Source organism: Pelodiscus sinensis, chromosome 1 (genome assembly GCF_049634645.1).
Source record: "Pelodiscus sinensis isolate JC-2024 chromosome 1, ASM4963464v1, whole genome shotgun sequence".
NCBI classification, from domain to species: domain Eukaryota; kingdom Metazoa; phylum Chordata; order Testudines; family Trionychidae; genus Pelodiscus; species Pelodiscus sinensis.
The window spans coordinates 323,433,824-323,458,870 of NC_134711.1; the positions used below are offsets into that span (position 1 = coordinate 323,433,824).

The following is a 25,047-nucleotide window of genomic DNA, read 5'->3' on the forward strand; positions in this document are numbered from 1 at the left end:
GCTGATGGTTCTCTCTGGGGAGGGCAAAGACTTTGTGTGCTCCCCCACCGCCAGACCAATCAGGGTCTGTGGGTAGGGAAGCATGGAAGTGTCCTGGACCCGCCCCTTCCATGGTGGTCCTGGGCCACTTCAAAAATTTCTGAAGTGCTCCCCAGTCAAAAATAATTGCCTACCTCTGGTTTAGATTGAATAGATTGGCCAGTAGTGAGCAGGATTGGCCACTCACTGACCCCGAGGAGTAAGTATCCCTCCCTGAGCCTGGGTGGTCTGAGATGGAGCCTGCCCCTTTAAGTCCACAGGGGCCTAGGGGAGGGGCAGGAAATATAAAAATTGAGCCCAAACACTCAGTAGGGGGCCAGCTGTCGGAGGGAGCAAAGGTCTACCCTGAAGATGCTGAGGAGCTGGCCGAGGTGGATGACTGGCCCACATCTAAACTTGTCCCTACGCCTAAACTTGAACTATACAGATCCTGTGAACCTGCCACTGCCTGGGAGCAAGGTACAAACTGAGGGGGAGACTGGAAGTGGCCCAGGGGAAGCAGAGGATGGTCAGGTGGACCTGATCACTCTTTAAAGTGTGTCAGCATGCTTTGGAACGGATTCCCTACTGACCCCAGTGGACACCAAGGCTGCCACTGCTAGGGCCCTGGGCTGGGACGTGGTGAAGTAGGGAGGGCCCGCATACCCCCTGCCACTCCCATATTGGGTGGCAGTCTTCCCCTTCCCACTTGTGCTGTGACTTTGGGAACTGTTTGTTTGACTGCCCCACCCTGAACCAGGGCCAGGGCCACCATTTGACTTTGAGAGCTATTTGGTTGCCAGCCCGCCCTCAGGCCCCTGGTCTTAAAGGGGCTGCCAGTCTAGGGAGTACAGGCCCGAGCACTGGGCAGGGGCTCAGGACTGAGCGAGAACGCTTACAGGGCCTCAAAGGTCTCACTGTGATCCAGTCACTCTTCAGGTTTTGGGTTAGGTATAGAAAAAGCTCAGCTTGCTTAGGACCATAGTACAAAGGTCATTAAAATTTTTAAGAAAGATGGAAACAGTTAGGCTACGTCTACACTGGCCCCTTTTCCGGAAGGGGCATGTAAATTTCATGAGTCGTAGTAGGGAAATGCGCGGGGGATTTAAATATCCCCCGCGGCATTTAAATAAAAATGTCCGCCGCTTTTTTCCGGCTTTTAAAAAAGCCGGAAAAGAGCGTCTACACTGGCCCCGATCCTCCGGAAAAAGTGCCCTTTTCCGGACGATCTTATTCCTTATCCCAAAGTAGGAATAAGATCCTCCGGAAAAGGGCACTTTTTCCGGAGGATCGGGGCCAGTGTAGACGCTCTTTTCCGGCTTTTTTAAAAGCCGGAAAAAAGCGGCGGACATTTTTATTTAAATGCCGCGGGGGATATTTAAATCCCCCGCGCATTTCCCTACTACGACTCATGAAATTTACATGCCCCTTCCGGAAAAGGGGCCAGTGTAGACGAGCCCTTATAGAAGGATAACAGTTAAAGCATTTGACCTGTAAAGTCCTAAGTAAGGCTTGAATTTTAACAACAACTTTCTGTAGTTTTATCTGAAATTATGGGTTACTTTAAGCAACTCCAAAGTAAGCATTTACATCTACTTTGATTTGTGATTTCAGACCCCAAGATTGATTACAGCAGAGAGGTTATTAATAGAAGGGGGACCCCATGGTGCACAAGAGGGATTACATATAGTCTTCTTTATGTGTACCATGCAGTCCTTTAATAAAAATCACATCTGTCCCATATTATTTCATTCATATAAGTGCTTGATTCTTACAAACACACTATAGATTAGTATAAGAATGATTTTGTATCAGTGTAATGTTGATTATTTTACCAGTGATTCTTATAAATATAGTACACTGTAATTGTTTTATTGGTCAACAAAAGTAATCTACACTTTGCAATCTGGAAAAGGAAACAACAATATGGAACCTCTAGCATTTTATTACTCACATCATCTCTTGTAGAGAAAACCAAAATGTTATGTTGGAATCCTCCCAGGCACACAGGTGGGGATACAGCTTTTTTATGTGTTATGCTGAGGTCCCCTGGAGTTCATACATATGCCTGAAAATTTTAACTCCTTTTCTTTATTTGAATGTCCACAACAAATTACTTTGTGGTACTCCATTTTTCATAAGCTAACTCATTAGTGCCCCTTCTACATACTAGTAAAAGTGACTATACTATTACAAAACAATTTCAAAAACCAGCTGGAGAGAGAAGCTGCAGAAGTTGATTTCATTTACAAGCTTGACACCAGTAATCAAGGTATGAACAAAGATTTGACCTGAATGGGCTGCTACATTCCACATCCTAATGACATAAAAAGCTAAGCACTGGGTACTTACAGCCCACTCTATTAGTCTTATTTAGAATGGACACTCTAATTGACAATAAGGCGCTGCAGGACTATTTGTGGTTTAGACTAATCCTTTTTTTATCTTCCTTTTGCACCTTTTTAAAGCAACATTCACTGGGAGAGAGACACTTTATAAACTTTTCCTTATTTTTTGCAGTTGAGCTTACAATTGTGGTAAATGTATTGAACCAGTTATCACAACACACTTGCAGGGCAGAAACAAAAGCCCTTGATATATTTGTCTAGCTCCAGATTGGTGAAACACCTTATATCCAGCTGTGGAGCCACCCTGGAACTAAAGAAGGTGGATTTGTCTTTAGCATATGTCAGTGCCAAGAGCTTCAGATTTTGTACGGCAGGTCCTTCAGTGCTGGAAATCGGGTCAGCACTGGCTGGAAAGGTGTTGTTAAACACACTTATTTTTTTCAGTGCCTCATTTCTCTCAGAACCAACATTTGCAGACAAATTACTACCCTCCCCCCTTGCCATTTATAAAAATCCACAATAATACCAAACAGTCTAATGAGGTATTCTTGGAACTAATTAGGTATCTTCCAAATGAGGCCCGGTAGAATTAGGATTCTGTTTTCCTCCACCATTGGTCCATTGGGCATCCCTGGTTATGTTACTTCATCATTTTGTGTGTTTCTTTCCCCTTCTCTAATATAGACCAAATGGTGTCTCTGGATTAGGACTATTTTTGTAATGAATGCATAGCTTGTGGTGTACAGCTTTATGGCAAGAAGTGATTTCTGCAGAATGCACCGTGTCTTCACTTTTCATAGAATCATAGAATACTAGGACTGGAAGGGACCTTGAGAAGTCATCGAGTCTAGTCCCCTGCCCTCGTGGCAGGACCAAATACTGTCTAGACCATCCCTGATAGACATTTATCTAACCTACTCTTAAATATCTCCAGAGATGGGGATTCCACAACCTCCCTGGGCAATTTATTCCAGTGTTTGACTACCCTGACAGTTAGGAACTTTTTCCTAATGTCCAACCTAAACCTCCCTTGCTGCAGTTTAAGCCCATTGCTTCTTGTTTTATCCCCAGAGGCCAAGATGAACAAGTTTTCTTCCTCCTCCTTATGACACCCTTTTAGATATCTGAAAACTGCTATCATGTCCCCCCTCAAACTTCTCTTTTCTAAACTAAACAAACCCAATTCCTTCAGCTTTCCCTCATAGGTCATGTTCTCTAGACCTTTAATCATTCTCGTTGCTCTTCTCTGGACCCTCTCCAATTTCTCCACATCCTTCTTGAAATGCAGTGTCCAGAACTGAACACAATACTCCAGTTGAGGCTTAACCAGTGCAGAGTAGAGTGGAAGAATGACTTCTTGTGTCTTGCTCACAACACACCTGTTAATGCATCCCAGAATCATGTTTGCTTTCCTTACAACAGCATCACATTGCTGACTCATATTCAACTTGTGGTCCACTATAACCCCTAGATTCCTTTCTGCTGTACTTCTTCCCAGACAGTCGCTTCCCATTCTGAATGTAAGAAACTGGTTGTTCCTTCCTAAGTGGAGCACTTTGCATTTGTTTTTATTAAACTTCATCCTATTTACCTCAGACCGTTTCTCCAATTTGTCCAGGTCATTTTGAATTATGACCCTATCCTCCAGATTAGTCGCAACCCCTCCCAGCTTGGTATCATCTGCAAACTTAATAAGCGTACTTTCTGTGCCAATATCTAAATAGTTGATGAAGATATTGAACAGAGCCGGTCCCAAAACAGACCCCTGCAGAACCCCACTTGTTATGCCTTTCCAGAAGGATTGTGGACCATTAATAACTACTCTCTGAGAACGGTTATCCAGCCAGTTATGCACCCACTTTATAGTAGCCCCATCTAAGTTGTGTTTACCTAGTTTATTGATAAGAATATCATGCAAGACCGTATCAAATGCCTTACTAAAGTCTAGGTATACCACATCCACCGCTTCTCCCTTATCCACAAGACTTGTTATGCTATCAGATTGGTTTGATATTATTTGCTCTTTACAAATCCATTCTGGCTGTTCCCTATCCCCTTTCCACTTTCCAAGTGTTTACAGATGATTTCCTTAATTACTTGCTCCATTATCTTCCCTGGCACAGAAGTTAAACTGACTGGTCTGTAGTTTCTCGGGTTGTTCTTATTTCCCTTTTTATAGATGGGCACTATATTTGCCGTTTTTTAGTCCTCTAGAATCTCTCCTGTCTCCCATGATTTTCCAAAGATGATAGCTATTGGCTGAGATGCATCCTAGAATACTCAAGGAGCTGATAGAGGAGGTATTTCATCAGACCCTGGTGACTTGCAGGCATCTAATTTTTGTAGGTGATTTTTAACTTGTTCTTTTTTTATTTTACCTTCTTAAACTACCCCCTTCCCACTAGCATTCACTATGTTAGGCGTTCCTTCAGACTTCTCGGAGAAGACCGAAACAAAGAAGTCATTGAGCATCTCTGCCCTTTCCAAGTTTCCTGATACTGTTTCTCCCTCCTCACTGACCAGTGGGCCTACCCTCTTCTTGGTCTTCCTCGTGCTTTTAATGTATTTATAAAAAGTCTTCTTGTTTCCCTTTATTCCGGTAGCTAGTTTGAGCTCATTCTGTGCCTTTGCCTTTCTAATCTTGCCCCTGCATTCCTGTGCTGTTTGCCTATATTCATCCTTTGTAATTTGTCCTACTTTCCATTTTTTATATGATTCCTTTTTCATTTTTAGATCATGCAAGATCTCGTGGTTAAGCCAAGGCAGTCTTTTGCCATATTTTCTATCTTTCTGACACATCAGAATAGCTTGCTTTTGGGCCCTTAACAATGTCCCTTTGAAAAACTGCCAATTCTCATTATTTGTTTTTCCTCTCAGTCCCGATTCCCATGGGACCTTACCTATCAGCTATCTTTTGATTCACAGACCATTTATGTGGCTACATAAAGCTATAGAATTCCCTGACTTCTGTGAGACTGAGAAACCTAAATACTTTTGAAGAACTGGGCCTTACATCTTATGTAACTGACTGTTCATATGCATCAAGACTTCAGACATCAGTTGCTGGGATTTTTGGATCTGGTTTTAAAACTAGGCTATGAGTAGATAATTTACTAAAGGTACCTTTATTTCCCAAAGGCTGATCCACTTTTTACCAAAGAACATACATCCTGCATGTTGTACTCAGCATCACTTTAGTTCCCTAATATGATAATGCTTCCTTAAGATGATAAGCAATAGCCTGCCAACAATACAGCTAAAAAAAGAACCCACCACACCATCCAGGTTATCCTGGCTGTCCAACAATCTTGCTGATCTAAAGCTCAAATCTCCCTTTTGATTTTTCTGTGTCTGTCAGCTTCATATATTGTATCAGTTGGTATTCTGCTTGATTAAACACATCCTCATGTATCAGTTGCTGCTTTCCTCTCTTAGCAATTTTAACTATCTTGAATTAGTATTGTAGTTTCTGGAGGGAAAAAAACCCAGCCATCTCCATTCTTATAAAATAATTTGCCTAACAGCAAAACTAATTACAAATAATTTCACCTAAAGACTGGCAACTGTATATTTTCAGCAAGCACCAGATTATGTATATTGTCTTCTGCTTTTGGATTTCTAATTTTTTTAATCTTTTATTTTCAGAATGTTCATAGTTCCAAATCTCCCAGTTTTTACTTACAATAAGAGGGGAAACTTGATAACAGATTATCCATATATACAGGTAAGCATGACGCATGCTCCCGAGAGGGTGCAATACTGAGTAAAATTAAAAAGCCATGCTGTTAAGACTGGATGGATGAAAGCTATCAGTTTTGATAACAGATTTTTGGGTTTTCAACTGGGTTATAATTTGAGGGATTTTTCTTTGTAGTGAAATAATGATATCTTGGTCTGAAAGCTGATGAATTTAACCCTAAATATGGTTATTAAACCCATGGTTAATAACCTCACCTTAAGTTTAGTTCCTTCTGAGAAGCTAACACATGATATATGTGAGTTCCTCCCCTGATTTAAGCTCACTTGCTAGTTGTGGTGGTACTTCCCCGGTGATGCCAGTGCATTCTCTCTCACTGTCTTCTGCCAGTTCTTCCTTGGCCTTTCTCTTACCTACACATTCTTACATGTCATGATTTATCACTGTGAGGTAAAATACTGAATTTTTAAAACGAATTGGTCAAATTGTATATGAAAGAGAGGAAATGACCTGAAGAAAATGGGTTGTCAAACTTCTGAAAGTTGCAAAGATATAAAAAAAGTTTAAAAAATCATTGGCCATTCCTGTCTGTTCTGAGTTCCCTCTTCCCTTGTTACAAACAATATTTTTGCTTTAAAATAAAATTAAGGAGTAAAGGTTGTGTTTTCCCAAATATACAATGACTGTAAACACAAATGAATGGTTATTAGAGGGCCAACAGCCTTGCTGACTTGTACAAAGAAGTATATTGAGAATCTGGTGGTGGAAAGGGCCCATGCTTTTTCCCACTAAAGGAATTGGCTGAACTCCCATTGACTTCACCAGAAGGTGAATTGTGCCTTAAGAAAGGAAATCAAACAATTAAAAAAATATACTTATTTCTAGCAGTTTGAAAGCTTCTTTCTCTGATTTATTGGTAGTTTTTCCTTCTTTCATGTAAGCTTTGGTGCCCTTTAATGTCATCTAAAGAGGGTAAGAAATGAAGTGGCCACAACTGTTGCTAGCTATCTTTAATTCACCATTCAAGAAGCAATCGGAATGGATACTGCAGTAGCCAGACTAACTGGAAACATATGGTTGGCATTTTTACGTGTCCGTTGCACATGCCTTGTTTGTAGATGGGACTTATGGAACATGTTGCCCTAGAAACTCTCAATTTCCTTCCCACTGTATACATAGTTAAGCTGATTCTTCCTCCATCTTCCACATCCCAGTATAGATAAAGCCAAACATGGAAGGAATAGAAGAAAGGAGGGAATGCACTCCAGTGGATAATTCACCAGAATTTTTTTTAAAAAAGTATAGACCAAGCCAATATATTTTTGAAATTGCTGGGTTAATTTTGATGGATTTAATGTGTCCAGAGAGTCAGAGGTATTACTGTGACCCCTTTACTGTTCAACATGGCATGCAGAATATGATAGAGTCCAATAGTGTTATGGTGAATTCTGGGGTCTCAGAATTGTGTGTGGGTAGTAGCCATGATGGTGAATCTTTTTCCTCCCTTCTTTTTCCTCCCTTCTGTCTTCTGGGCGACAGATATGTCTGTAAAATCATGATTTCTTCCTCCAAGTATCTTTATTTTTAAGAATCCCAAAGGGGAATGATACCCATGACAGCCCATGCCCTAATTTTGTTAATTAGACTTGATTTGTGACACGCTACTTTAGGACCATTAATTTCTGGCTTCAAGCTACTTTTGTTTACTAGACATGATTTCAGCACAGTCTTTGAAAGACCTCACTAGGCCTTTTTAAAATTAATTTAGTCCTTTTGCATCTTTGCCTGTTAACGTTTGTTACAAATGATTGGAACATTTAAGCCTCTGGTGCCCTGGATTCCCCTCACAGCAGTCCTAGTAGGTGACCAAAAATGGGTGCTTGCTAGAGTCTATGAAAGAATGGCAGCAGTGATGCGATTTACATGGTAGACTAAAGTGTGGGTGGGCTTTTTGTTTGTTTTGTTTTTAAGATATTTATGACAGAGATTATACTTTTGCTCTTTTTTCACTGAATGTGAGGAGTAGGTCTATTTGTTTGTTTCAGGTATAAGTTAATTAGGAAGCATGATGTATGAACTTTTCATAAACAGCAGCTTCTGAGTATGAGTGAATTGCTACTGATCAAAAGAAATCTAAGTGAACATAGACTCATAGACTGTGGGACCGTTATGATCATCTAGTCTGACCCCCTGCACAATGCAGGCCACAGAATCTCACCCACCCACCCACTCCTGGAATAATCCTCTCACCTATATCTCAGTATTGAAGTCCTCAAATGATGGCTTGAAGACCCCAAGATGCAGAGAATCCTCCAGCAAGTGATCCTTGCCCCATGCTACAGAGGAAGGCGAAAAACCTCCAGGGCCTCAGCCAATCTACCTTGGAGGAAAATTCCTTCCCGACCCCAAATATGGTGATCAGCTGAACCCTGAGCATGTGGGCAAAACTCACCAGCCACACACCCAGGAAAAAGTTCTCTATAGTAACTCCTATCATCCCTCCATTGCCCTATTTACCACTGATAGTGAAAGGTCACTTAGTTGCCAGGATCATGTTATCCCATCAAACTATCCCCTTCATAAACCCATCTAGCTTAATCTTGAAGCCAGATAGGTCTTTTACCCCCAGTACTTTCCTTAAAAGGCTGTTCCAGAACTTCACTCCTCTAATGGTTAGAAACCTTCGTCTAATTTTGAGTCTAAACTTCTTGATAGCCAGTTTATATCCATTTGTTCTTGAGTCCACATTGATATTGAGCTTAAATAATTCCTCTCCCTCCCTGGTATTTATCCCTCTAATATATTTAAAGAGAGCAATCATGTCTCCCCTCAGCCTTCTTTTGGTTATGGTAAACAAGCCAAGCTCCTTGAGTCTCCTTTCATAAGACAGGTTTTCCATTCCTCGGATCATCCTAGTGGCCCTTCTTTGTAACTGTTCTAGTTTGAATTCATCCTTCTTAAACATGGGAGACCAGAACTGCACACAGCATTCCAACGGCACTAACACCTCCTTATTTCTACTGGAAATACCTCGCCTAATGCATCCCAAGACCGTATTAGCCTTTTTCACAGCCATGTCACATTGGTGACTCATAGTCATCCTGTGATCAACCAGGACTCCGAGGTCCTTCTCTTCCATCACTTCCAACTGATGTGTCCCCAGCTTATAACTAAAATTCTTGTTATTAATCCCTAAATGCATAATCTTACACTTCTCACTATTGAATTTCATCCTATTACAGTAAACTTCCGATAATTCGGCACCTTTAGGATCCAGAAGGTGCCGGATTATCAGATATGCTGGACTATCTGAAGGGGGGGCTATGAGGGGTCTGGGGTGGGGTGGGGGGATGAGGAGGGCAGCGCTGCGGGACCAACCCAGCAGCACCCCAGCTGCTCTGCCCCAAGCATCCCAAAGTCAGCCGCTGCTAAAACTGATCAGTGGCTGACTTGGGGAAGCCCGGGGCAGAGCAGCTGGGGTGCTGCCGGGTTGATCCCATAACACCGCCGCTCGGCGCTGCGGGACCAACCCAGCAGCACCTCAACTGCTCTGCCCTAGACTTCCCCAAGTCAGCTGCTGCTGAAACTGACCAGCGACAGACTCTGGGAAGCCTGGGCAGAGCAGCTCTAATTGTCCGACTGCCTGGAGCACTTCCGGGTTCCAGGTGGTGCCGGACTATCAGGAGTGCCGGACCACTGGATGCCGGACAACTGGAGTTTTACTGTACTATTACTCCAATTTACAAGATCATCCAGATCTTGCTGTATGATATCCCGATCCTTTACTGAATTGGCAATACTTCCCAACTTTGTGTCATCCTCAAACTTTATTAGCACACTCCCACTATTGGTGCTGAGTTCAGTAATAAAAACAATAAGATTGGTCCCAAAACTGATCCCTGAGGAACTCCGCTAGTTATCTCCCTCCAACCTAACAACAGGTCACCTTTCTGTATGACCCTCTGAAGTCTCCCCTTTAACCAGTTGCTTATCCACTTCTCAATTTTCATATTGATCCCCATCTTTTCCAATTTAACCAATAATTCTTCATGAGGTACTGTATCAAATTACTTACTGAATTCGAGGTAGATTAGATCCACTGTATTTCTTTGAAGTGAAGTCTTAAAAGGTCTTTGAAGCAGGATGCAGATAATCAAGTCGTTGAGACAATGTCCTTTCTGGTTGAAATGGCAAGAAACTGTTTCTTCTTTGTGATCCTGTCTGATATCTGTTTTGTGGGCATTGATCCATTATTTCTGCCCTGTTAACATGGGTGAAAAGCAGTAAAATTTGGTTTTGACACCAAAAACAGCAGTCTGAGTTTAGAATACAGGAGAACAGATCAGCTGACTGAAAGGGCGTCATTTCTGCTTTCCTTTTTCATGTTAAAACTGTATTTGAGACCACATACAAAAAATTGTGCATTGTGTATAGTTAATGTTGTGTAACATATCTTTTCTTCTGTTAAACTAATGTTAATGATAGAAAATAAAAAAAAATCGGGGGTCTTGCAGGATGATTGCTACTACTCTGGATACGTGGAGGATGTTCCAGATTCGGTTGCAGTTCTCAGCACTTGTTCTGGACTCTGGTAAGATAGACTCTTTAGTATGCTAGACTGCCAACATTATGAATTTCTTCTTTCTAAACAGAAAGGTAGATTTAGAATAACAGAATAAGTCCTTTTACCTTTTCCTAATGCCGATTTCATGCTAACAAATTAAGGGTTAGAATCACAGATCTGTAGTGTTTTGTTTTATTTTATTTTATTTTATTTTATTTTATTTTATTTTATTTTATAAATTGTAAAACAATATGTAGTACAGTGATGACTTATCTACGGCTTGATGACCATTTAGTGTTCTTCGGGTTCTTAACTTTGCCTCTCCAAAGTTGTTGAGTTACCAAGAACATTTCTCCTTTGTTGTAATTCAAAAAGGTTTTTTTTTCCCTTCAATAGCATTTTCTTTTTAGAAGGCAAGGGAAGAAATTCCAAATTGTATTATGCATGATAAATAATTCAGATATAAAATTATTGACCAGTTCTAATATTTTTGTAAAGTTTTTAGTTTTTCCAAGTCTCTAAATTACATTTCAATTCTGTAATTCTCAGGGGCTATTTGATGATTTATGATTTATACTATGAAATTGAGCCTGTTAAATTGTCCTCCACATTTCAACACCTTATTTATCGAATGGCAGCTGATGAAGACCCACATAAACGATGTGGAGTAACTGATGAAGATATTGAAAATCAAGCACCTGAAGGCAGAGAAAATCAAATATCTGAGGCTCGTGCAAATGAAGAGGTTATAATAGATGTAAGTGTTTTATATGGGCTTGTATAAAATACATGGATATTATGTAGAATGGGGTCATCAATAGGAAGACCACAGACTAAATCCAGACCACCTGATGCTTTTGAATGGACCCTAAAAATGTTGTTGTAATAATAATAATAATAATAATAATAATATTATTATAATATTATTATTATTATTATTTTCTTTAGAGTCTGGATTTTGATAATACCATTAAGAAGGAATTGGGGCCTTGCCAAAAGATAATTCACTACACGTGATATAGAGCATAATCTATTAATGTTGGTTTGTTTTCTAACTCATTGTTAGAAGTGAACTGTGAGTAGGATCCCTTGTATATGAAAGCAGGGTGTGGTGTATACCCATTCTAGGGTCCAGATTCTCAACCATCCAATAAACAGTCCCTGGGAAAGACAGGAGTTTTGAAACTAAGGAAAAGATTAAAATCTGTGGAACGTGTAGCTATATATTTTCTGAAAGAAATTCCACTGTTATATGCAAGCTCCTGAGGTAAGCCCCTGATAATAGCTAAAATGCTTTCTTTGGCATTCCTTACCCTACTGAAGGGGTGGGCAATAAAACAGTAGCAGTTCGCCAGGGTTATCCCTTGGTAGGCTGCCACTGCTATATTTATCTGCTCCCATGGATCACAAGAGTCACTTCACCATCATCAACCTGAGATGGTCGAGAAAGGTGCATGATACCCACATCTTTCAGAAATCCTGCTTTTCTGAAAGATGCACTCTGGAACTTTTTCCCTAGATTGGATGATCGGATTCGGAGATGTGGACATGCCCATAGTGATCCTCGGTGACCTGGGCTACCTCTTGCTCCCCTGGCTTATGAAGCCCTACACAAATAGCTAGCAAGGAGGAGTTCAGTAATAGACTGAGTAGGTACAAAATGATGGTGGAATGTGGGTAAGGGATGTTGGCGAGGCAGCAAGGGGGGAGGAACAGGAGCTGGTGCTGGTGGGGGGAAGGATCAGGAGCTGGTGCTTTTCTGGGGAGACGGCTTAAAAGCCAGTTCCCCCAGCACCGTCTCTGCAGTGCCGCCTGTCCCCATAGTGCTGTGGAGACGGATAGAGGCAGCGGGGTGGAGGATAGGATAGGCTGCTCCAGCAGCAGCCTCTGTCCATAGGGATCCCATGGCTGGCTAATCTCCTCCTCCTTCACTTTCTGTGCCTTCACCACCTAGCTTTCTTCCTGGCTGATGCCAGATGTGTCTTGTCCAGACTCAATGACCACGCTTCAGAAGTTGGCCAACCCTCCCATGGAGAATGGCATCCAGATAGTCATAGAAGTGGCAGGTGTGAGGTATTGCCCCAGAGTATCCGCTCTTCTTCTTAACCTTAAGATCTGACTGGTGCAACTCCTTCATTTTCACCCTGCACTGCTGGGCATCCCTGTCATATCCTTTTACCCCAAGGCTGTGTGGAATCTTGCTGTAGATCTCAGCATTCCTCTGTCTGGTTCTGAGCTCAGTGAGGTTGGCTTCATTTCCCCACACCTCGTTAAGGTCCATGATATCCTGGATAATCTAGTTTGGTGCTTATCCTAGCCCCATGGAAGTAGAGGCCATGAGAGCACAAGCACTCGCTATCTTTGCAGTGTGTCTAAGATTGCTGGAGGACCTTATGTCCACATGTCCCGCAGTGTGCTGCTTGCTCGCAAGGCAGTCCACAAGGGATAGACAATTCTATGGTTCCCAGGGCTTTTTGAGCACAGCAGGAGAGCAATAAAGGTGGAAGTGCTGACCAGAGCTATCATAGCAGACAGCTGAGGGAGGCCTCCCAGAGTTGAATAGAGCTGGATTTCAGGCAGCAGTGCATGGAAAAATCATGGAAGACGGGAGATATCAGAAGACTGGAAAAGGGCAAATATTGTGCCCATCTATAAAAAGGGGAATAAGAACAATCCAGGAAACTACAGACCGGTCAGTTTAATGTCTGTCCCAGGGAAGATAATGGAGCAGGTAATTAAGGAAATCATATGCAAACACTTGGAAGGTAATAAAGTGATAGGGAATAGCCAGCAGGGGTTTGTGAAGAACAAGTCATGCCAAACTAATCTGATAGCTTTCTTTGATAGGATAACGAGACTTATGGATAAGGGAGAAGCGGTGGATGTCATTTACCTAGACTTTAATAAGGCATTTGATATGGTCTCGCATGATATTCTTATTGATAAACAAGACAAATATAACTTAGATAGGGCCACGATAAGGTGGGTGCATAATTGGCTGGATAACCGTAGTCAGAGAGTTGTTGTTAACGGTGCTAAATCCTGCTGGAAAGGGATAACAAGTGGAGTTCCGCAAGGGTCTGTTTTGGGACCCGTACTGTTCAATACCTTCATCAATGATGTAGATATTGGGATAGAGAGTACACTTATTAAGTTTGCAGATGATACCAAACTGGGTGGGGTTGCAACTTCTTTGGAGGATAGGGACATAATTCAAAATGACCTTAGCAAGTTAGAGAAATGGTCAGAGGTAAACAGGATGAGGTTTAATAAAGAGAAATGCAAAGTGCTCCACTTAGGAAGGAACAATCAGTTCCATACATACAAGATGGGAAGCGACTGTCTAGGAAGGAGCATGGTGGAAAGGGATCTAGGGGTCATAGTGGACCACAAGTTGAATATGAGTCAACAGTGTGATGCTGTTGCAAAAAAAGCAAATATGATTCTAGGTTGTATCAACAGGTGTGTTATAAGCAAAACTCGTGAAGTCATTCTGCCGCTCTACTCTGCACTAGTTAGGCCTCAGCTGGAGTACTGTGTCCAGTTCTGGGCGCCACATTTCAAGAAAGATGTGGAGAAATTGGAAAGGGTACAGAGAAGAGCGACAAGAATGATTAAAGGTCTAGAGAACATGACCTATGAAGCCAGGCTTCATGAACTGGGCTTGTTTAGTTTGGAAAAAAGAAGATTAAGGGGGGACATGATAGCGGTTTTCAAATATCTAAAAGGGTGTCACAAGGAGGAAGGAGAAAATTTGTTCCTCTTGGTTTCTGAGGACAGGACAAGGAGTAATGGGCTTAAAGTGCAGCAGGGGAGGTTTAGATTGGACATTAGGAAAAAATTCCTAACTGTCAGGGTGGTCAAATATTGGAATAAATTGCCAATGGAGGTGGTGGAATCTCCCTCTCTGGAGATATTTAAGAACAGGTTAGATAGACATCTGTCAGGGATGGTGTAGACGGAGCTTGGTCCTGCCTTGAGGGCGGGGGGCTGGACTCGATGACCTCTCGAGGTCCCTTCCAGTCCTATAATTCTATGATTCTATGTACAGTGCATTGTTTCAACCAGGCACAGTGTAGAATAGTGTTACTCCTGGTGAAGAGCAGAAGTATGGGAATTGACTACCCCTAAGGATGACATGATAGGCTTGGCAGTGTGAACGCTTTGCTTAGAAAATTGACTGTAGGTATCTAACTTCCGTGTGAAGTCCTAGTGTAGATCAGGCCTTGTAAAGCATAGAGGGCCAATATCAATATCCCGTCCACTAATATTTGCTGCTGGATGACATAACCCAAAGATCTGTAACCATGTGATACAGTTGGGACTGGACCCACTCGCATTCATTGCAACATGTGGTGGAGAACATGGACAATATAATGCTGCTGAAATGAATTTTGGAGAGCTAGCAACAGCAAGGGCTCATACTGTGACAAATTATTGCCCAGCAACAACAGCTAATTTGGGAACTAGTGTCCCAGAGTTTGACACATGAAAATTTGATCCAGCAGGTAACAATGTTGTTATATCCAACATCACATTTACTGGACCTGTAGGAGATGTCCTCTCCCCCAAGCTACCCATATGAATTATAAAAATAAGCCTTGACGGTGACCTCAGTGCCTTGCTGGTCACCTTTGAATAGGTGATCATTATGGCACATTGGCTATCAGAACATTTGTTAACCCTGATAGTCCTACACTTAAGGTTGCCAGATGATTTAAAAAAATACTGGACACTCTTGACATTACATCACAATCTACGTTGCATCTTATTTAGAAAATACTGGCCATTTATATTTTCTCATTTATATATTCTCAATCTGTTTCCCGAACAGAAAGCTCAAATACTGGACTGTCCAGTTCAAAACCGGACACCTGGCAACCCCACTGAAGTACTAGATTACTCCACAGTAAAAGCAGCCATATTCGACTGTCTAGATATTAACCCTGAGTTGCTCCACAAGAGGTTTCTCAAATAGAGGTACACAGTCCCACATTGTAGTAAAATGTCTGAAGGACTAGTGTTGGCACTAGTTAGTCTCAGAAAAACAGACGAAAGTGCAGGTGGTGGAAATTATTGATTTAGAACAGTTTATCCATATTCTCCCAGTTGTGAATAAGGAGAGGGTGAAGTACTATCTTCCATCGATCCTCATGGAAAACAACAAGATTGCTGAGGGGGTCAGCCTTACCAATAATGAAGAAAGTGCCCCTGGAACCAAGATTCTAATTCATGGTATAGGTTGGGCTTAGAGTGAAGACTGTGTCAAGTGGAAGTTGAGAGCCACATTGAGATTTGCATAGCTGGTTAGCAGTCACTCTGGTCTACTCAGTTATATTGGGACAAGACCGGAGATGGTGTGGAGAACTCCAGCAACTATGGAACAAAGACTCTCTTTCCTAACAGAGGCTGACCAAAACCCCAAAATGAGGGGCCCTCTTTGACATGACAAGGCAGAGGGTCCTAGTTGGGACACTCAGGTCTGCCAGGAATGCTGACCAACCAGCCACCAGACCAAGCTTTCACCCAGTTTTAGCACCTAAAAAGTAACTTCCCATTGGGATTTCAGTCCTTTTCTGCATGAAGGAATGTGAGATGTGGAGGACTACAGCAAGCCACTGCACATAGCTTTGGTTTTCCATCGCAAAATCATAAATTACCACTGCTCTAAGGAAACCCATTAGTAAAGGAAACAATTATACTTTTATAGTATCACTAACTCAGTGCTGCCGGTCAGCGTCATAAAATCCTTTTCAAATTCAGAGTGTTTGGGCCAAGAAAATAATATTCTGGAGAACGATAGAATCATGTTTTGGGACGGGACTTCAATTGGTCATCTAGGCCTATAAACTCATGGCAGAACTAATTATTATCTACACTGTCTCTGATAAGTGTTTGGAAATCTTGCTCTTAAAAAAACACTGAAGATAGTAATTTCAGAACTCAGGTTGATCTGAAAATTAGGACTTTTTTCCTAATTTCCAACATAAACTGCCCTTGCTCCATTTCAAACCCATTGCTTCTTGTCCTACTGTCAGAAGTTAAGAAGAACAATTTTTCCTTTTTCTTCGAGTGATTGCTCATGTCCATTTGAACTAGGTGCATGTGCGCCGTGTGCACGATTCCCGGAGCATTTTTTCCCCAGTGGTACCCATCGGGCCGGCAGGTCGCCCCTGGAGTGGCACCGCTATAGTGGCGCATAAGTACCCTGCCAGCCCCTCCCTCCTTAGTCCCTTCTTTCTGCCCGTGACGGTCATTGGAGCTGCTCGCTTGTGCTGATCCCAGCATCTTTTCAATCGCCCCTGACAGTTATCTGTTTACATAGTTTAGTGTTAAGTAGTTGTTAAGTACTATAGTTAGCTCTCCCTGAACCCACCTCGCGGGGGATGGTGATGCTAGTCTTGTAGGGCTTTAAACCTTGTGCATAATGCACTAGACAACAGGGGAAGCTCACCTGGTTGGTCGCCTGCAAAATCTGCAAGGGATTCAAGCCACGTACCAAGAGCGAGAGAGATTCCCACCTTCAGTTGCTCCTCATGGAGTAGGTGCTACAGCCAGCATCCTCCGGAGAAGCCTTGGTGTGTAACGCACTGGCGTCAGTGTGGGAGTCGTGGTTGGACCTTCCCCGCACCTAAGTACAAAAGAAGCCGGCACTGGTCCCAGTCCCCGGCACCGAAGCGGGTGAAGGACTCCAAGGGGAGATCTTCCGAGCACAGAGCCCGCCGGGATGGTCACAGGCAGAGCCACACTCCCATACCGGGCTTGCCGGTCTCGCCCCTGAAAGGGAGGAAGAGGCAGTCCACGCGCAGGGCTGGGAGCCCTGGGACCACCCTGTCTCAGTGCCTGGCCACTCCCGAGGTCTTCGAGGCAGCTCAGAACCTGATAGGGCTCACGGCCTCGCCTCCTTCCCCTCCCTCTTTGGAGGGGTCTTTGACTTTGGCTCCGGAGGCCTTGGGGGTACCTGTGGACTCCTAGGCCTCGGAGCCCCGGCCGGCACCGGTAGAATAGAGGGACCGTCCGTTGCTTCCGGCCACAGTGGTATGGGGGAAGACCGTGCCACAGCCTCCTGCCCAGCCAATCCAGGAGGCTTCACTGCCGGCACCTGTGCACCCTGCGGCCACGTCGGCCATAGGCGCTCCAGTGCCGTGTTTGGCGGTGGCTCTGCATGCGTCGCCCATGCCGGCACCGCACACCCTTCCAATGCTGCAGGCGCCTCTGGCACCATACCTGCAGGTACTGCCAGTGCCACCGGCACCACAGGTACTGCCGGCACCGCATGTGTCGGCACCACAGGCGCCAGCTCTGCAGGCACCAACAGTGCAGGCTCCGGCTCTACCGGCACCACAAGCAGCACATGGTCCGGTGCCGCTGCTGCTGCACCTGAAGCCCCGTCCCCATGCAGGGAAGCCGGAGTCGATGGCGAGGTTCCGTCTGGTGACGGTGCAGGGTCAGTCTTCATCGGCACCGCCATGGTCAGCATCGAAACTGTCTTCGGAGTCCAAGGCAGAGTCCCTGCGTTCTGTGGGCTCTTTGCGGTTGTCGTTTTGGTACCAATTCCGTTCCTGGCACCGGATGGCGCTGCAAGGATTTGAGCAGACTTGGCCACCGCAGGTCCAGCAGCCCTGGCCCTTTTGGACACCCTGGGCCTATCACCAGTGGCAAGGGTCACTCCCTCCTTTGGGGTCTGTCAGTAGCTCACGGCGGAGGTCCATGCCTTCGGCCTCCCTCTCCAGAGCTCCACCCTCACCTAAGGGGGCTAGCCCCAGGGGACACCCAGACGTTGGTGACCCGAGGGCTGGGACCCAGCAGCAGCCTGGGGGGGGGAGGGGCTGCAACAATCATCCCCTGTCCAGGGTGTGGTGGAGCAGCCAGTCCTGAGTCGAGAGTCAACATCTTCATCGTCCCCTGATGAGGCCTTGGCTGACCCGGCCCCTGCTATGCCAGCCATGGACGCTAGGTCCCATCAGGAGCTGCTGCGCCCGCTGGCTGCAAATCTTGGAGTACTGGTGGAGCCCGTGTCTGAGGAGTCAGATCCGATGGTGGATATACTCACGGATGATGTTCCGGTGAAGTTAGCACTGCCACTCAATAAGACGGTGGCAAAGATCACAAGTACACTGTGGCAGACACCGGTGTCTATCTCCCTGATGCTCAAGGGGGTCAAGAGGAGGTACTGTGTCCCCCAGTCGGGGCATGAGCATCTCTATTCACATCCTGTATTAGGAGCCATGGGCCCAGGCAGCTGCCCAGAAGGAGGGGCAAGGGCAGCCGGGCCTATCCCCTAAGGCTAAAGACCCTAAGCATTTGGACCTGATGGGGTGCAAGGTTTACATGATGGGGGGGGGGCAGCTGCGTATCACCAACCAGCAGGCCATGCTCAGTCGCTATTCCTATAACACCTGGCTAGCGATGGACAGGTTTCGCGACAGATTGCCCCCAGAGGACAGGCAGGAGTTCTCCACCCTGGCCACGGACGGCAGAATGATTGCTTGCGCTGCCCTGCAGGTGTCTCTGGATGCTGTCAACTCTGCCGCCCGGACGATGGCGTCGGGCGTGGTTATAAGGAGGGCGGCCGCCTCTTGCGGCCCTGGGCAGGCTCCTGCAGCCGGGCTGATGGCTGAGTGCTGTGATGTGCTGAGTGAGGGCACTCAGGGCACTCCAAGACAGGACTGCTTTGCTGTCCCTCATTGAGTTAGACAAGCAAGCGGGGAACCCTGAGAACTGTCTGTCCGGGGTGGGGGTTGGGTCCTGTTAAGCACAGCCCTTGGCTAGCCTGAGGCAGCAGTTCCACACTCTAAGTCCTAACCTGATGCCCTGCCAACACTGGTTCCGGCCAGCCTTAACCTCAGTTCAGGGTCCTCTCAATGTGGACATGCTATTTCGAATTAGCAAAACACTAATTCGAATTAGTTTTTAGGTCTAGATGCACTAATTCGAATTAAGTTAGCTCGAATTAGTGCTGTAGTGTAGACATACCCCTAGTTCGAATGGACATGAGCAATCACTTGAGGAAGAAAACAGGGTTACTTAACTGTAACTGTTGTTCTTCGAGATGTAGTCACATGTCCATTCAATTTCCCCCCCTGCCTCCCCTGTGTCGGAGTTTCCAGCAAGAAGGAACTGAGGAAGGGGAGGGCCGGCAGGTGTACTTACGCTCCGCTATAGCAACGCCACTACAGGGGGTGACCTGCCGGCCCCGATGGATACTGCTGGGAAAAAAATGTTCCGGGAACCGTGCACGCAGCGCGCATGCACCTAGTTCGAATGGATATGAGCAACACATCTCGAAGAACAACAGTTACAGGTAAGTAACCCTGCTTTGTCCTCTTCCTAACAACTTTTTATGTACTTGAAAAGTGTTATTTTGTTCCCTCTTAGTCTTCTCTTCTCCAGGCTAAACAAACCTAGTCTTTTTCAATCATAACTTGTAAGTCATGTGTTCTAGACCTTTAGTTCTTTTTGTTATACTTCTCTGGACTTGATTGAATTTGTTCACATCTCTCATGAAATTGTACAGTACATAACTGGACATAACTCTCTAGTTGAAACCTAATCAGTTTGAAGTAGAGCAGAAGAATTGCTTCTCATATCTTGCTTTCAATACTTCTGCTCATACATCCAAGAATGATTGGATTTTTTTGCATCTGAGTTGCGCTTTTTGTCCATATTTCTCTTGTGATCTACTAAAACACTCAGATTACTTTCTGCACTATTCCTTCATAAGCAATTTTCTCCCATTTCCTGACACTGCAGCTGATTGTTCTTTCCTAATTGGAGTTCTTCACAGGTGTTCTTACTGAGAATTTCATCCTACTTCCTTCAGACCATTTCTCCAGTTTATTTTGAATTTTAATCCTATTCTCCAAAGCACTTGCAACAACTCTCATCTTGGTATCATCCACAAACTTTGTAAGTGTAATCTCTGTCATTAGCTAAATCACTGATGGAAAATATTGAATGGGAACAGATTCAGAACTGATCCCTGCAGTGTTATCCAGGGATTTCAGAACCAAAAGCAGCGGTAATTTAGTTCTTTCTCTTCAGGCGGGGTCAGAATAAAGAAATGGTTACACAGTGCTTGTGGCTGATGAAAATTGATACAAATAACTGTGCTCTTATCTAAATTGACAGTTTATCAGATTTCATCACACACACACATCCCTAATAGTTCCAAGAATTTGAAACTGGACTGAGTAATTGACAGCAGGTCCACAATGGCTGGTTGCTTCTCTGCCAGAGAGTAAGTTGTCAGGAAAAAATCTTTCAGAATAACTTCAGAGAAATGCTCGAAAGCACATTCTATTATTTAGTCTTTTTTAATTAACTTTTACAAAACATAAAGCTCATAATAGATCACAAGCTAGTAGATCACCTCTCCCAACTTCATTAAACTATCAATAAATGCTGCTAACATTCTTAGTCATAATAAGCTTCTGTATCAAAGGTCTCCATCCGCTCATTCTCCTTCACTCTGTTTATTAACTCCCTTCTCCCCTTCTCCCATTGTGAACAGCAGAAACCTCAAGCCTACATGTAATTTGACCATTGTCTCCTGAAGTCCTGCTTATTCCAATTAACCCTTAAGTATGAGATGTTCTATTTTCTGGAATCATGGTGGTTAAATTCAGACCTGAATTGATATGCCCTTCCATCTTGTCTGTGAATCATGAATAACTATTATCTGGGAATGGTTTTTCAACATTATGCACACAGTAGCTACATTTGGATGGATTTCCCTAGTTTGTTTATGAAAAGGTGTGACGTAGTGTTGGTAACTTGCTGGTTGCTAGGCTTGGGCTGTGGGTGACCCCCACTTGCTGTTGTCTGTAGCATGGCCCAGCAGGACAGGGGATTAGTCATTATGCAAGAGGCGCCCAACCTGTCCAACCAGTTGCTTCCCAGGGGGAGAGACAAAGGAAGGAGGGGAGGCCAGCCCCTGGCTCGGGGGCAGGGCTGGAAGGGACTTTTTAGTTTCTGTCTGGAATCATTGAGGAGGCAGCCTAAGCAACGGGCTGGGATTTAGGGGCCCAGTCTTCCCCATCTCAAGGGGGGCTGAGGCATCCTAGGCCTGCCCTGTAACCGGATTACATCTTTGCTGTGCTGTATCCTGGAGAAGCAATAAACCCCCTCTATTCTACTGGCTGGTGGAGTCTGTTCGTGCCATTACGGGGGTGCAGGAGGCGAGGGAACCCTGACGTGCCGCCACAGAAGGACATGCAGGAGGTTGTATCAAAAGAGTAACTAAAGTTAAAGCATATCATATTTACTATTTTCTCCATCCACAAGACATGTTACTTGTTACAGAATTAAAACTCTGTAAGATTCTTCCTTCATTTGGATGACATAACACAGGAGGGTATGGTTCTGAAGTATATTTCTACTATTCTGCATGCAAGTAAATGCGTCAGTTTAATTTACATAACTCTGCTTTACATGTCTTTTCTTCCAGCAAGACGAACTAGACCGTTTGTACGCTCCTATCAGATATTTAGAGTGTTATTTTATTGCAGACAAAGAAAAGGTTAGTAATTTTATACTTCTAAATTATTTTAGTGGTGATCCTTCTTGAATACTTGCTTTTCAGTCAGATTGAGCATCTTAAATCCCTAAGAAGTTTACCAAGGAAAAGGCTAATTGGTGACCTGGTAGATGATTTCTGGTAGTATAGGATTGTCTAGTCTGTTGACTAAAGACATAACTTGACAACATTTGGAAGTTGAAGCTAAATAAATGTTGTTAATTAATTGATGATTTTAACAGTGAAATTAATTCACCATTGGGAACATTTAAGATGGTGGATTTCCTATCAATGACGTTTTCAAATCAAGATTAGATGAGTTCCTAAAAAGATATGTTCACGCCAAACCAAACATGAGCTTCCTTTGTGACCAAAAGGGCTAACACAGGGGTCAGCAACCTGTTCAAACCAAAGAGCTCTAAACTATATCAAAATGCAGAACAAGTGGTCAACAAAGAGCCATATAAGAATATCCATTTGCATGACTGAAAATACACAATATTATTGATAATTGACATAATTAATAATAGCATAAATGAAACATACTCAGACTTTATTTAATGCGACTTCTGCTGCTGCATCTTTTTGCACATTTCTTTGAAGTTTACATTATGATTGGTCAAATTCAGGTTCATGCGTGCATTCAAGCTATGTGAGTAATTAAATTTTTTAAAATTTTGATTATTTTTCATTTTAATTTAAAAAGTTGGATTTTTTGGGAATGAAAAAAGTACCATATTTGGTTCCATACTGAGCCATATTCTGCTCAAGAGCTGTAGGTTGCAGACCCCTGGGCTAGCATGATCCTGTAAACAGTATCTTGACTATGAGTAGAGAGCTTATTTTGCCTCTGTATTGAGTACTTGTGCAACAGCTATTGAAATACTGTCTGATTCTGGTGTCCACAATTCATGAAGGATGTTTAATAAATTGGAACGGATTCAAAGAGCCACCATGAAAATGATTAAAGGATTAGAAGGAAAGTCTTATAGCAATACACTCGTGGACTCAATCTGTTTAGCTTTGGAAAACAGCAGGTTATGGGATGACTTCAGCACAATCTGTAAGTATATGAAGAACAAATATTTGATAATGGACTTTTCGATTTATATTAAAGGGTGAAAATCCTGGTGGAATATTTAAGAGGAGCAAAAATCACAAAAATATAATTGACACAAAAATAGAAAAGATAGATTAGTGACTAAGAATGAAGGAAGTGAAATGATATGTAGACATATTTGTGTGAATTGCAATTGATTTGGAAAGATTTTCATGAAAACTGCTTTTTAAAGATCTGACATAGAATTAATTCATTATGGTGATATTAAGCTGTTTGGGGTTTTTTTCTTCCTAGTATCACCTTGAAAATTCCAATGAAACATTGCTGACATTGAAGATGATTCAGTATGTCTATTTAACAAGTGAAGTGAGTTATTTAATTTTATTTATTATAGGCACAGTTGTGACTGATATTGTACATCTGTACTGGCTAATTGGGGTCATAAATTGTCCCCTGCAAAGGATACTTGTATAGAGGGCTGCAGGTATGGTATGGATTACGTCCAAATAATTTATCACCTTCTTTCCTATTGAAAGCAGGGCTGCTTCTTCGAGCAGTGTCCCGTGGGTGCTCCACTCTAGGTGTCGGGCTCGTCCCGGCGCCACAGATCGGAGAACTTTTCTAGCCGTAGTCTGCCGGACCGCGCATGCACGAAGCGCAGCTCATGCCTTTTCGCGCCGTTTGTGTTTGCACGGTCCGGCTCCCGCCAGTTCCTCCTGACCGTCCTCGGCCATGGACGGAATAATGTTTCTCCTCAGACCCTGTCAGAGTGAGAGAGAGGAAGAGCTCACAGGATTTAGTTAGATTAGTTCGTAGTTAGTTCTTTCCAGTTATTATAAGTTAGTTATTAGTTGTAGTCATTCTAGTTTACAAAACAAAAAAAAAAATTTCTTCAAAGTTATCTGTAAATATTTTTCCCTGAATCTTGTCAGAGGAAGAAAGAGGCGACCATGCCAGGTTCACCTGGATTTAAAAAGTGCAGCTCATGCCGGGAAGCAATGCCTGCCTCCAACGGTCACACTCTTTGCATCAGGTGCCTCGGTGAGGGACACATACCCCAGAAGTGTCCTCACTGCTCCAAACTCACCATGAGAGCGAGGAGGGACAGGGACATGAGGCTTAAAATGCTCCTCTTTAATAGGGCATTACAGCCTCAAGATACAGCAACTTCCGTATCGCCTCTGGATCCCTCAGCCAAACCGTCCCCAAAGAAGGCGAAGAAAAGACTATCACTTACTCATTCCCTTTCCCCGACGCATGTTAGCGTGGGGGACAAACCGGGCACCTCGGGCTTGCCATTTACGCATGGCCAGTCTAAGGCGAAGCACAGCCGCAGCACTTCGGCTCCACAGCCCCCGACTCTTCCGGTGCCTAAGTTATCATCGGCACCGAAGCCTTCCCCGATGCCATGCGCGGCACCGAGAGCACCCTCCTCATCGTCTACGATTGCGACACCAGGAGTGGTCTTGGTGCAGACGGCTCTTACTGCACCGATTCCCACCTCGGCACCGAACGAGCCTCCGGCACGGAATGAGCCACCGGCACCGTGACGTCCCTCGGCACCGTCAGATTCCTGGGCACCATGCCCTTCACTGGCATCGAGTGACTCGCCAGCACCAAGCGACTCTTCGGTGCGGGAATACACCCTGGCTCAGGAGGATGCTCCTCCACAATGTTCTCCGGTCCCTTCCGACGCGGCACCGCGCCTGACGCCGAGGGAAGGAGGTGGACAGTCTACACGACTCTCTGTCCTCACTGCTTCCCCACCAGAGCAGACTGCTATAACCATGCATCGAAGATTTCGGAGAATCATTACACCGTCTCCCACACTAGAGAACACCC

General features: G+C 44.0%; 1 protein-coding gene across 1 annotated transcript in view; it reads left to right on the plus strand.

Annotated features, from left to right (window-relative positions):
* Positions 1-25,047, plus strand: part of LOC112546503 (disintegrin and metalloproteinase domain-containing protein 20-like) — a 148,924-nt gene that overhangs the window by 4,399 nt on the left and 119,478 nt on the right. The window contains exons 4-8 of the mRNA XM_025186935.2: positions 6,012-6,090; positions 10,578-10,654; positions 11,177-11,384; positions 22,077-22,148; positions 23,500-23,571. Of these exons, the coding sequence (XP_025042720.2) occupies positions 6,012-6,090; positions 10,578-10,654; positions 11,177-11,384; positions 22,077-22,148; positions 23,500-23,571 (508 nt within the window). The remainder of the gene's footprint in view (positions 1-6,011; positions 6,091-10,577; positions 10,655-11,176; positions 11,385-22,076; positions 22,149-23,499; positions 23,572-25,047) is intronic.